General features: G+C 46.4%; 1 protein-coding gene across 1 annotated transcript in view; it reads left to right on the forward strand.

The window, feature by feature from the left end:
• Positions 1-14,090, forward strand: part of XPR1 (xenotropic and polytropic retrovirus receptor 1) — a 66,986-nt gene that overhangs the window by 1,888 nt on the left and 51,008 nt on the right. The window contains exon 2 of the mRNA XM_015869702.2: positions 1,156-1,207. Coding sequence (XP_015725188.1) covers positions 1,156-1,207 — 52 coding nt within the window. The remainder of the gene's footprint in view (positions 1-1,155; positions 1,208-14,090) is intronic.

The raw sequence follows: 14,090 nt of genomic DNA on the forward strand, positions 1-14,090 counted from the left end.
GGAAGGGGACAGAGCAGCCACGGTCAGCTGGAATGTAGGAGGGGGTTGTGTCACCGGGATGGGGATCATCCAGCAGTGTCTTAACTGGGAAAACAATTCTGCAAGTGACCTTTGTTGAGACCTCTGGAATGAGACCTTTGGGAGATGCCTGAGCCGCCTGTTTGCTGGCCGCCTGTGACACCTTGCGATAAACAGCCGTGTCCTTTAGACCTTCTGTTTGCTTAGCAGCGTGTTACAACAGCGCTGAGCTGCTCCTTGCTGAGCTGGTGGTTTTCCCTGTGAGGGCATCAGGGTGGAGATTGTTCAGGCTGTGCTGACCCAGGGGGGGCTGTGGTGTGCAGTGTGGGGCTGTGGGATTTGGGGCTTTGGGATGTGTTGGGTGATGGGCAGCAGGACTGAAGGACCCCAGCGACTCACCTGCATTAGATTTCTGTAGGTTCACAAGACAGGAAATGAGCTCTAATTCTCCCAGCAGGTGTGTGTGAAGCCTGCTCATGTTCTTTGTGCATGTAAGGATGCTTGCCTTCATTGAGTGATGTGTGTAATAAGTGAATAACTGCAGGCCAGATGGGTCTTGCCCCTTTGCTTTTTGTTCCCAAACTGGTTCAGGTTACTCCATCAACCTCCAAACCCCATCTCGGGTTGTTTGATGCTGTGTTGCCCTTGAGATCCCTCCTTGGGAGAAGGCAATCACTCGTGTTTCCTAATCTTGTCCGTCACCCTGTCTTCAGCTTTTAGAATACGTGTGTGTTCCTGTACTACTGTATAACAGTGATAGATCCCCGAGGCTGCTTTATCTCTGTTTGCCTTGACAAGCTCCTTTCTATGTCACACCACAGGTTTTCTAAGAAACCTCGAGCATCCTACCAACCAGGACATGTTTTATTTCTGAAAGGGTATGTTTTAAAATACACTTGGAATAACTGGATTAGTAACATAACCAGCTTTAGATGGAGCAGTCAATAAATGAGAACATGTGTCTCTTTTGCTAGCAGAATTACGTGTAATAGCATTACCAACACGTCCCGTAGCTTTGTGTGTCAATCTGGAGGGATGAAAGGACTTGAATTGCTTTTGTTTTCAAAGAAGCATATCACAACATAATGTTTTATTATATTCTGACTGCTTTCTTTGTTCTGCCCCTCTCCCCTCCAGGCTTTGAAAGAGATGCTGTATGCAGCCGTGGACCAGGCCCCTTCTATAGAAGGTAAGCATGTGGTCACTGAGAATTGTGTTTTTCTTGGCTTTGGATACTTGGATGTGCAGTAGTGTTACATTTCTGTCCTTGGTCCTCCTAAATTGGTTGGCTCAATACACTGATGGGCAAACACTCGGCCTTCCGCAGCCCGCGTGCTATTTTGGATTGTTAGAACTCTTTGTCCTCAGTCATCAGCACAGTAAATGGCTTTGTATAGCCTGGGACTTCAGCAGCTGGATTCCTCTTGCTTATAAGGACATTCACTGGTGGAAGTACTACTTCATCACCAGAGAATAGCCCCTTGTTTTCCTATGGCAGCCCTGGGAGATGGCTGTGCTGGAGAGTCACCGGTTGGTGAGCAGTGATGTGAGGGTCTCATCCTTTTGTCCTGGGTGCTCCCCGAGTGCTGTGCCGCCTCTTGGATGCTGCTATTGAGTATATTTGCTTGTTTTCATATGTTTATTGCCACCGCATTCTCTAGGTAGGTTATTTTAGCACAGCATTTGCTTTTAAGCTTGCTGCATTTTCATAGTCTTAAGTGCTGCATGCAAAAGTTCTCAATAGAACCTGTATCTTTCTCCTTCCTTTAGTTGTCTTTGAAGTACTGAATAGTTTTTGCCTTGATCTTGCTTTGGTCCCATTGTGTGGGACCATAATTTCAACCTCCACGCTTCTAGCAGTTTGATTGCAGAGCAATGTTAGTGTCACTGATCTGAGTGCAGCTCTTAGATTCTTCCTTATGTGCGCAGAGCAGAATAAGTGCTGCTTCCAGTGCAGTCTGTTGGCTGGCGTCAGTAATGCCAGCCATCATTAATGCTAGTTCATTAACAATTCACAACCCACTTCTCCAAACTATGGGTCCTAGAAGTGCATTTCTATAGGCAAGTGACCACGCTCCTGCTGTCACCTAAAGTGGGTGGGCTGCTTGGAAATGGAGTCAAGCTTGGAGGCAGTATGCTGGTAAAAGAGGAAAGTCCTGTTGTTTAGAGGTGCAAAAACTGCTTTTAAACCCCCACAGACCTTGAGGATCCCTCTCCTAAAAAGAAGTTTTCTGTCTAATAGGAACCAAGGTGTTTCATATAGGCTGCACAGATGATCTTTATTAACTTATCTTTAGAAATGATTGGCTGGTTTGGTTGAGAAAACGTGTTTCCTTTGTCTTACCATCAAGGTGTGACTTAAGGTTTGTCTTATAATGGATGGGGCTGCAGATCCTTTGCCTTTTAGCTCCTCTGTTCTGTGTTGTGGAGGTGTAAGGAAGGCACTGTGAGAAGCTGACTATAAAACACCTTAGTGGTGGTCTGCATTTTGGCTTCTTCTTTTTCACTGCCATGCTCATACTGATGCTCTGCGTGTCCTGTAATGTTTATGTGTTAGGAAAGGAAGAGAAAGTGATGAATAAAATGGTATCATATAATATTAATGCTGTTCTTTTGAATGTTGAAAGAGCGTAAACTTGTGTTTCTGCCTCCTTTGATGCCTTCAGAACCTCATCAAAAAGGGAAGTAATGACTTAACGCTGCGCTAGCTACAAAAAGCATCGTCTGCTAGTTATTATGAGAGCAAGGCTCTTCCTCTGTGTTGCAGAGAACAAAGCGATGCAAACTGTTTGGAACCGCTCAGATTTGTCACTATATTGCCCAAACTGCCTTTGAGAAGAGAGCAGCTGTGCTAAACGCCTGCACTGTTTGTTAGTTCGGTGCTATGTGAGCGTGCGCTGGATTTCTTTTTTCATTCAAGTTTGTTTCCAGCGTGTTATTTCCCTCCTGCTTTGTTTTGGTTTTAAGTTTCCTCTGCTGTGAATCTGTTTTGCTCATTTTCTGGCTCTCTGAAAATGCGTGCTTGGCTTGGAGCTTAGCACAGGAGCACCAGGAGGTTGCTTTAAGCCCCATCTTCCCAGGGTGTGGCTGGTGTAAATCTCATTTTAGGCTGGTTTAACTAGAAGCCATTTGATGTAGGTGATGCCAGGTGTCGTAGCCACGTTCAGCTGGGCTTTGGTTTTCCTTGCACATACGCTGGAGCTGATCTTCAGCTAGTAGCTGGGCTGTGAAATAAAGAGAGGTCTGTCTCCGTTTGTGATACTTCTATTCATGAGCTATTGCTTCCTATGTGCAGAGGTACGTTGGAAGCATTTGGAAACTGTTTTAATGAAGCGCTGCCTGGTGAAGGCTTGTTGCAGGGCAAGGAATGGGTGAGCCACCCACTGCCTCTGGGCTCCTGTTAAGGAATCTCCTGCTTATGGTTGGCACATGGGTAAACAAAGCTGGCTTCAAAATGACTCATAAGCTGTGCAAATGCTGCTGCTGCTGCTATTAGAGAGGGAAAAGTGTTGCTGGGATGATGATCGTGGATGTAAGTTGTGGGGTCACCTACCAGCGTGGTTACCTGCTCTGCTGGTGATCATAGAGTCTTCAGAGCTGGAAGGGACCTCTGATGTGTTGGCATCTCCCTGAGCTCCTCAGGGTTCAGCTCTTTGCAGCCATAATGGAGATGGAAGCCTGCCTGTGAATTATTCATCCTGATTACGCGCTCCAATGGACAGGGTCCACTCTGAATATTATTGCCTGGAATATTTGTCTTTCAGATATTGAAAATTAACCTCCCTTTAAGACTTGTGTAAACAGATCTCGGTGTTGTCACGTTAAGTGGCACAAAAACATCCTGCAGTATCCTCCTATTATGGAGGTGACTTATTCCACTTGACCCCCATCTGCATTCCAGTGGTAGGCTGGAATAGGGATTAGGCCAAGTGAGGAGTAGGAATGCTTCAAGATTGAACTCAAAACCAACATTAATAGGTGACTTTCAATACAGCTCGATTGACAGGGGGAAAGCTTTAGCAGCAGTGTAAAGCTGGAAGGTGGACAGCCAGCTGTGCTCACAGTGCAGCAGAACATCAAGCAGTGCTTTGGGTGTAGCATAGAACAACATTATGTGTGTGTGTGTGTGTATAGGAGGTCAGAATTGATTGCAGGAAAGGTTGCAGCAGGAGGAATAACAGCAAGATTTATGGTGTGCATAGGAGGCGCCCTCAGGGTTTGTAGCCATTGCATTTGAAATAGGTGACGAGGCTTTGGGATGATGAGGCTGTGGCTATTTGGTGAATAATGCCAAGTTAATTAAACTCGATGGGTTTCTGTCTCTTTAAAAATGCAGGCTGTGAGCAAGCTCTCCCTGCAAGGAAATCTCCTTCTCCTGCATCAGAATCACTTGTAAGATGCTTCAGAACGATGGTCAGGGCCTGCCAGGAGTTTCTGCATCTCTGTGATGCCATGTAGGAGGAGCAGGGGCTGCCAGCACAGCTGCTCTGCTTTGTTACCTGGGCTGAAGAATGCTTAGAGGTCCGTAGAGCTGTGTAGGTTCAGCTGCAAGCTGCAGAGAATGCTGTGAGAATGCACCGATCTGCTGGCATGCATGGTGCTGTGTGCAGGAGCATGAGGAGCAGCACAGCCCTGCCTGCAGCTCCAGCCCTGGGCTGCGCGCTGCCCTTGCTGCGGAGGAGAGAGCCTTGTTTATCTCCTAGGAGATGGAAAAGCAATTTCTACTTCCTGATGAGAAGCTGACAGGCTATTTGACATAACAAGAGAGGCAGCCGGTGTGACTGGGAAGAGGGAAATTGCATGCCGTAACATACTGATAGAAATGCAATTTATTTTGCATGTGCTATATAGCTTCAGGCAGGCATTTTGGAGGGGTGAGAATTCTGCACGTGCTGGGACGCCGGTTCTAAATAGCAACAAGAGGTGAATTTGGCTTCCAGACTGTGTGTGTAATCTCGGTCTTATTGTTCCTGCTGTTGATTAACGTGCTTTTATAAACACTCCCAATGTGATTAGCATGTCTTTAATAAACACTCCCAAGGTGTCTGTAGGGAGTGAGGGAACCTGGAGCTCTCTGGTGAGCCGAGTGAGAGTGAGCTGTGACCTCAAGACCCTGATGTGTGGCCAGGATGGCTGTCCTGGTGCCACGCTGCCCATCCATGTCCCTGTGCTGAGCTCAGGTGTAGGAGTGACTCACAGGCAAGGCAGCTGAGTGGGGTAATAATGAGCAAGACAAAGGTTTCATTTCCCCCCTCCCAGTCACAGGATAATGCGTTTCTCTGTTAGCAGCTGGGTCAGGGCTTGGTTCTGCTCTGACCTTGGTGAGCACAGGTGCAAGGAAATGTTTCTTGCAGGTTGTGTGTCTTTTTAAAGCCTTTAAGAGGCTGTAATTAATGGAGTTGCCTAGAGACAGGAAGGAGAAAGGGGAACCTTCCCAGGGAGGATAAAGAAGGAGCACCTTTGGGCTGAGCTGGGTTAGTGTTGGTGCTCACAAATGATAGCCCTCTTTATAGAGGCTTCATCTCCAGCTTTCAGATGCTGCATGCTCTTAACATGCAACATTCACTTGTAGTATAGCTCTGTAGGGGTGCTGGTATGATCTGTTCATTAAAACTTCATGTTTCAGAGGGTAGGCTGCTAAAATATGGATCCAGAACACAATCTCCTTGTCAAGCAGTCAGAGGAAGAAAGCAATGCAGGATAGCAAGCTTGAAGCATTTGCCACACCTGATCAGATGCATCCGCTGTAATAATCCTGGTTGCAGGACAACTGCTCTTTCTGGTGAGCACATCACACCATGCAAAAATACCCCATATCAGGTGTGAGTTAGAGCAATGCATTAGCAGCAGGGAGCCTGCCACAGCTTTCATACCCTTCTTTTCAGCAGATGTCACCTTGGTGAAGCCCCAGAAGGCGTGAAGCAGCAGGATGGATGGCGAGGGGTCCTGCGTCCCTCTGCCTGTGTGCAGCTGTCTGCGCCTGAGCCATGCTGTGAGCAGAGCTTGCCAGAGTGCTTTAAGGTCTGCTTTATGTCCACGTACAGCCCCATTTCTCTGCAGCCTGCTACCTTTGGCCCTGGAGCTGCCGACCTCTGAAAGCAGATGATCTGTTTGCTGCTGTCGGTGTTGAGCTGGAGTCCCAAAGGCTCCATGGGCACCGAGTGTCTCCAGTTTTAGAAATCCAGCCTCAGCTCAGTCAGAATTGATCTGTACTGATTTCCTTTTCAGTTCCTCCTGCTTGCAGCTGGCTCCTGCAGGTTTAGTTCCGCCTTTGTTCCCAGCTGATGGAGCTGGTTGATGCGTGCTCATGCTAATGGAGCCTGCTTGCCTTCCGGCTGGGGAGGGATTCAGCGTTGGGAGGTGTGTGATCTGGGCTTGGACTTGCCTAAGCACAAATTCGAGTAATGAATTAGTCATCAGCCATGGATTTCATGGCCCTGGGGACACGGATCCTGCGGCTGGTGCAGCCCAGCTGTCAGTCAGGAGCTGCTGATACAGGATCTTCTTGCAGCCTGAGAAGGTTCCCCCAGCCCTGCTGATACTGGGAAGAGAGGTTGCCAAAGCCTCCAGCTGGTATTTCAGCAGCAGCGTGCATGCGTACAGCGTGTCCTTAAAGGCTTCGGCCTCTTCACCTAACTCAAATCAAAGTATGCCTCAGCTGGGTATTTAGAAACCAAAGGCAGCACCCGAATTACAGCAGTTCTGCTATCTTCTGCAAGCAAGGGGATTTTACCTAATCTTGTTTTAGTGGTCAGTGGGACATGGTGGGGGATGCTCCATCCTCTGTCGGTCTCAATAGTGATCCCACAGTTATTGAGGTGTCAGGGTGATATGAAGCAGAAGAAATACAAGTCAGACCTCTCCAATGAACATTTTCAGCTCAAGGAGCAGGGGATGCTTCCATTGTTATGTTCCCATCCTTACATTTGCTTTTTGCAGGCGTTTGGCAAGACGGTGCCAGTGTGTTTTGGACAGCCCAAAAAGGGGTATTTTGTTGTTCTGTGCTTTCTTAATTAAAAGTTCATTTGCAGAAGTTAGAAACGAGGCAGGGCTTGAAGTCATACGCTTGGTTGCTTGAGCATTGTGCTGAATAAGGTTGCTTTATAAATAGCGCCTTTAGGTTGGCACCTCCTCTGTATGGAAGGTGACTGGGTCTCATTTGTGGATATGGATTTGCTCATCATTTTGTCATAGTGTTATGCTTTTGTTCTTTCATGACGTGCCCTGGTGGGAGTGCCCAACGATACAGCCCGCTTCTTGTTTGTATGTAGAGTTCAGCTCTGCCCTGTTGGGAGCAGGCACAGCTGCTGGGTGCTCACAGCTCCTGAACTATTCAACACTATTTCTGCTTTGGATCATGTTGCTCTGATCTTCATTTGAAAGTTAATTGATCGGGTCTTCAGTTTTCCACATTGGAGGGTGGCAGGAGGCTGTCTGCGTGGAGCATAAAGGCTCAAATGGCCCTGGAAGCCTAAACAAAGTGGGGGAAATGCTGACTACCAACATGTATGCTGGGTTTTATCATTTGCTCCTCTGGTGCTTTGCTCGTAGTGGAGCTCTTTGTTGATGCAGACGAAGGTTGATAGAATCATTAAGGCTGGAGAAGACCTCTAAGATCATCATGTCCAACCATCAGCCTGTGCCCACCACTGCGACATCCCTCAATGCTGCATCTCCACACCTGGAACACCTCCAAGGAAGTGACCCCACCACTCCCAGGGCAGCCTGTGCCAATGCACACCACTCTTTACAAGAAGAAATGTTTCCTAATACCCAACCTGACCCTCCCTTGCTGCAACTTAAGGCCGTCACCTCTCATCCTCTTGTTCAGTTGCAAAGACCTTGGCTAGTTCTGGGAGGAGCCTAAGACGGGCATGCAGCCCCAGTGCTGCAAGGTCAGCCTGTGGGTGCTGGATTCAGTGAGCACCATCCCTTCCTCTAGGACTCTAATAACAAGTGGCCTATCTCATTGAGTGCACATATTCGTTTACAAATGTTCTTAATCTTTACTTGAAGAAGCCAGCTCTGTTGCTGGCTGCTTGGTGCTTGCTTTGGGAAGATGCACGCTGTCACAAAGTGGCTGTTCCACACATCCACGTACCAAACACAAACAGCTCTGCAGCTGATCAAAGACGGAGGATTACATTGCTGACACCAACTAAACGGGCAGGTAGGGATAAGTGGCAGCTCTGCAGCAGGCCTACCTGAGCAGACAGCCTCTCAGTGCTGATGGGGTAATGAGAATCGTTTGTCGCTGTGGTTCTTTGGTCTTGTTGTTAGCAGAGATGTTTTTTGTTCTGTTGGAATACTTATCCTTGCATTTCAAAGCCCCGACAACCGGGTTACTTGTGACGGAAGGCCGTCTTTAGTGTAGCTACATATGCGGTGAAAAGTTCATCTAGCTCTGAGCAATATAAGGCATCCTCTGGAGTTCTCAGAATGCTTTTCATATAGAACAAGAGAGATTTTGATTCACATGCCTGTATAAATAGTCGGAGCTTACACACACACCCTTTGGTGAGAGGTGACTTATCCCAGGGGACTGTTGAGCTCCTGCTCTTCTTTTGCATGGTTACTCTACCCCAGATTAGGAGACCAGTTTGGAGTCCAAGTCTTTCCTGTTAAACCAGGAGCAGAAATACGTCAGTGTGTCAACTGCAGTCTGTTTCCAGTTCCTGCTCCTGTCACATCGGTTAGGTTTGCAGTGTACAAGCAGTATTTGTGTTATCAGATCACTCGTTAAGGCAGATCTTGCTTAGCAGCTCTCTCTTGTCGCTGTACCTTTGTTTTCCTCAAACTTGCTCCTTCCTGCACAGCAAAGAATGTTATGGCTAAAATAGGAGTTAGTGCCTAATTCTGGGAGTAGCAGCTTTTCAGTCTGGCTGTGTCTTGCTTCCGTGCTCCAAAACATTGCGTCTTGGATAGCTAATTTAGAGCCCAGTAATTGAAGAAGGCTGTATGTTCCATACAAGTGAAATGTAAGGGAGAAAAGGAGGGAGGGGAGGAGACAGAATATTGTGGGACGGCATCTGGGAGGAGAGTCTCATTGCATTAAGCTGTTTTCTCTCTGTGCAGTCATTGAATCTCATAAAAGTCTGACTCTTTCTCATGGAGGAGTAAACATGAATAAGCTTGGGGCTTTTACTGCTTTGCCATACGTTGCCTACATATGACATTGTTTTCCTTGGAGCTGTTAGTTTGGGTCTGTTGATTTGCCTTAGAGGTATCTCAGCTTGCTTGTCTCCTAAGCAAACAGCCTCACATCTTGGAATAACATTATTTTTGCCTCAGGATAACCTTGGTTGGCCGCATAGTGCCAGCTAAGTTTTGTTAACTGAATGCTTATGGATCCCACGCAAACTTGCTTTGCCCTGAAGAAGTCAGGCCATTGGACCCAGGAGTCCTTTTAGGCTCCTTCCAGCTGAATATCCTATTCTGTTTGCTCAGGAATGGCTTATTGTGCTGCACAATAGCAGGGGAAAGCCCAGAACATTTGTGTTTGGGTTGAGGTTATGTTGCTTGGGAGGATGTTCTCTCCTCTGGTGGGTCATCTCTTCCATGTACTGCTGTGCGTTCTTTTGGAAGCTGTGGGCAGTGTAGGCTGTGACTGTTCAGAATTCATTGTGCTTTTGTTTGGGGTGAGAAACATCAACTGTGGCTCTGGGCAGCCTGGTCTGGTGGTTGGCAGCCCTGCATATGGCAGCGGGGTTGGAACTAGGTGATTATTATGGTCCTTTTCAAGCCAGGCCATTCTATGGTTCTATGATATGAACAGATCTGCTGGCTGTTGTGTTGAGCTGGGCCCTTGGGCAGCGTGCTGCCATGCCTTGGAAGGGCTATGGCTCTTGCTTTCCAAGGAGAATCAGTGCATGTTATTTTTAGGGCTTGGCAGGGAGAAAAGGGTGTCAATAATTTTTATGAGTTCCATTCTGCTAATGGCAGCTTTGGGATGCTCAGAAGGTGGACATACTGTTCTATGACAGCTCATTGAGAATAACATTCCAGGAATACAATTTTTTTACACTTAAGCTGTTTAAGATTCCACTTTACGTACTTAAAGAATTTCCTTTTGAAGGTGATGATGTGCCTTTGATTTGGAGTTCGCTGTCGCCTTCTATCAGCTGCGTGGAATTAACCTTGTGCTTACACACTAAGTTGTAAAGGATGGAAACAATCTCCTGCTGTTGGGTGTAAAGCATGCAGGAGTTGTGCCTGCTGCCAATGGTGATTTGTCAGGGGCTTTTGTAAGGGGCTTCTTATTGTAAAGACATTTATCCCATGGAAGAAACTTTACTGATGTAGATTTCTTTTCTTCCTATTTCTGCATACCTCATTGGGAATTCATGTAATCCGGCAGAGGTTCCAAGACCCTTAAGGATCTGCGATGTTTGAATGATTCATTAACTTTTCTAATTATGTGACTGCTAGGACACGTCTGAATGCTGCAGGGCAAGTAGTCTGGAGATAAATACATGGATAGCTGGTGTAAATGCAAGCTTCTCCTTACCTGCATCTGGAAAGCTGTTGTGGCGCTCCAGGATTATAGCCAAAAAAGCAGAAAAGGGCCATCTGGTCAACTAATAGTTAATACATGCCCATTGAGTGTGGGCATCTTTCCTTGGCAGTGACTGGATGGGCTAATTTTCCCCCAGGGGTTAATGGTGGGCGATTGGGTTTGTTGTTCTGAGTGCTCCTTGCTCTGCAAATCAATAGAGGCAGTTTCTTTAAAACTTTTATTTATGGCTACGAAGGCAAAAACCCTTTATCTATGAAGGAAACTGAATCAAGGAGATCTATATTTGCCCCTGATTGATGGGGGCAGTTCCAAGCTGCAGTGTCAGAGTGCTGAGCTAGGGTGCGTTGGTGAATGGAAGAGGTGATAAAAGGAGCTGGCTACTTGAAAAAGCGTGGTTTTTAAAAGCAATAGACCTGAGTATTTCTGTATTAATGCTCTGTTTGGGAAGGTACAACGTTCCCAGCTGGGTCTGGTAACCACAGGATACCTTGAAGGAAAGGCATGGTTGAGGTACGTGGGACGCAGCGCGTGTTCTCCAACTGCAGGCAAGAACTGGTTTTCTTGCAGTTCCTTTAGAGAAACAATCAGGCTCATTAAGATGATTAATTACTGCAGTTTTCAGTCATTAATCTTTTGGAGCACCAGTATATATAGCATGCAGTAAAATCCATTAGCGTGCCATGGCTCTGTGCTAATAGTTGAATTCTGCTCCTCTTTGTAGTAGTAGTAGTAGTGAGGTAGATGCATGTGGATTACAATGGAGTAAAAACAGTTTCCATACAAAGGAAAATGTTTTATTTGTTGAACAAGATATGCTTGTTCTCTTACTCCTCAGCTGCTGAATGACTTACATGGAGTATAGCATGCTGTTAGTGCTGTTAAAAGTTATTAAGTGGGGCTGAGGAGGGCATGATATGGGAAAGGAGCAAATCGGTGCATCATTCAATACAGCTTTGTCCCTGTGTCTGGTTGATGATCCATAGGAGAACTCATTTAAAGCTTGTTTATTTTAACTACTTATCGTACAGTTCAGCGGATTTGGAAAATGAGGATGAGGGAGACACAGACTCTGTGAGTTTGCAGACTTTTTATATGTTAATTTAATGCAGTGTACAAACAAACCTTTAATTATAAAGGATGAGAAAGGTGGGTGATTAACAGGGGGGTTGGGGGTGGGGGGGCTGCAAATAGGCGTTCAATTCACGTTCAGGCATCTCTATTTCTTGTTTCTGAGCTGATGCACGGTTGTGCATGGCTACATGTACACGTGGTATAGTGGCTTAGAGTAGGTAGTGCGCGTCTCCTGCCTGGGGACAAATGATCCTATTTGATGTGGGGAGGATGAATTGTTTTCCAATCGTCTCGTGGTGTTTACACAAGCAGAGTCGAGGCTTCAGATAAATCACGGGTTTGGTGTGACTGTGACTTGAGTGACTGCAGTGCAATGGCAATAAGCACTCAACCAGACTTCTAGGCTGTGTTTCAGAACCTTGTGGAAATGCCAAGGAAAGCAGCGTTCAGAGAAGTTCTACACAACCTGAATACCTGTTTTGAAATATGAAATACCTAAAGAGACAGCACCTGAGCTATAGGAAGAATGAGGTGAGGTCTGAGATGATTGCAACGACTGAAACATCAGCTGTAGGCTCATCTCCAGATCCAGTGTGGTAGATAAAATCCCATGCAGCTACACAGATAAATATGTGATTATTCTTTCATTCCCACTTGTATCACAAGTGATTATTTACATCTTAGAAATCGATGTTTCTAACTTGAGTCTTCAGGGTATTCCTGATGCTGCTCTTCAGCTGATTGTATAAACTAATTGGGAGGGAGAGATTTACAGCTACAATTAACTCACAACGTCGGCGTGTTTTCATTCGAGTCAAGTCGAGACAGGGATTGACCTCCTCTGTGTGAACTCGTAATTCAGATCTCAAAGAGAAGCAAAACCTCACAGTTTTAACATCTGTTTTAGNAAAAGGAGACGAACAACAGCTAGGTTAACTTCTTGAAATCCTGTGCTACTGGAAGAGTGTTTAGAAAGAGGTGTTGATTTAGGGCATGCAGTAGTGGTGATGTTCTTAGGGTGACAGCAAAGCTCTGCGTTGCTTTGGGGCTTGGTATGTCTCCTCTGGTTGTAGCACTGTTGGTGGTGCTCTGTGTCCTGGGCTTTGGAGCTGGACATCCCTGGAGGGGCGCTGGGGTTCTCATTCTGCAATACGATGCCTTTGAATCTCTCTGATGTTCCTTTGGATGCTTTTGGTAGCTCCAACTTTTTTGAAACTTCTTCACTCAGTTCCAGCTTCACTGCATGTTGAATTGAACAACCTTTGTTGAGCGTAAGGTGCCTGTTATCTGTTTTGGCAGCCTTCAGCTCACAGCATTCAAAGCAAAACGCTTCCCTCAGTGCTGCAGGTTTTCTTCTTTTGCTTTAATGTCTTCAAACAACTTCATTCGAAGGAGTTCGTCCATTTCCCCAAGTTTCTTATCTCTGCCATCCAGGCTCGAGGAATTTGCGTGTGGATCGAATATTTGGGGGTATGGGAGGGAGAGGTTTGGAGGTAGGAGGTAGCGTTATCTTGTTTATTGGTTACTTCTGCATTTCTGCCACTTAATTTCATTTGCATAATCAGGCAGCTTAAAACAAGGTTCATTTGGAACTGGCTGAATAGTGGAAAATGACTTCTGTGCTGTCGCAGATGATGGCTTGAATGTGGTCGGAAGAGCAGAGCTTGTGTTGGTGACATGGGTTGGGAGAGCAGAGCTTGTGTTGGTGACATGGGCTGGGAGAGCTGGGGCTCGTGTCTCTTGGCAGGTTGCTGAGGGGTTTGGGCAAGACTTTCAGCTGCGATAGCAGTATGGAGGACCCTTAATGCACAAGGCAGGGTTGGGCATTGTTTTACACTGCTTGCAGCAGGGATGACGTTTGCTTCCACCAGGTCTGAGCTGCATTAAACTGCTTTAATCTTGTAAATTGACTTATTCTTCACTCACTCAGAGGAGCTTGTTCAGAGCTTTTAGGCTGCTAATGCCGTAAGTACGGCAGGACGCCTACAAGCCAATTAGAGAAAGCAGTGACTTGAGGAAGGGGAACTTTGGAATTAGCCCTTCTGACAGAAAGCAGTGCAGAGCACACCAATGCCCCAGTGCTTTGCTGGCGTTGCTTGGTGCTGGTGAGCGCAGGCCAGCTGGCAACGAGGAGCTTTTTGTGGCCACTCTTGCAGCCCAAGTGAGATATTTGAGACTAATAAGCAATGTTACCATTGAGAAAAAGATGTCAAGTCTTTTCCCTTGGGCTGTCTCCAAACCTCCATCAAACAATGGTGCTTCAGTCAGGGCTGTGAGCAGGTTCTGGCAGGAGCACTCAGGAGTGCGCACTGCTCACCTGGCTTAAGAAGCAAGGGGGAAAAGGAAAAAGCAGAGGAAAGGCTTTGTGTAATACTTAAAATATAGTAATAATGGCTTGTTTTCTATAGAGATGTTACTGGAGGAGTGCAGCGAATCTTTCAGGCTAGAAAAATTTGGGGTTTTTCAGCACTGTGCATGGGTACAA

This window comes from Coturnix japonica, chromosome 8 (genome assembly GCF_001577835.2).
Source record: "Coturnix japonica isolate 7356 chromosome 8, Coturnix japonica 2.1, whole genome shotgun sequence".
NCBI classification, from domain to species: Eukaryota; Metazoa; Chordata; class Aves; order Galliformes; family Phasianidae; genus Coturnix; species Coturnix japonica.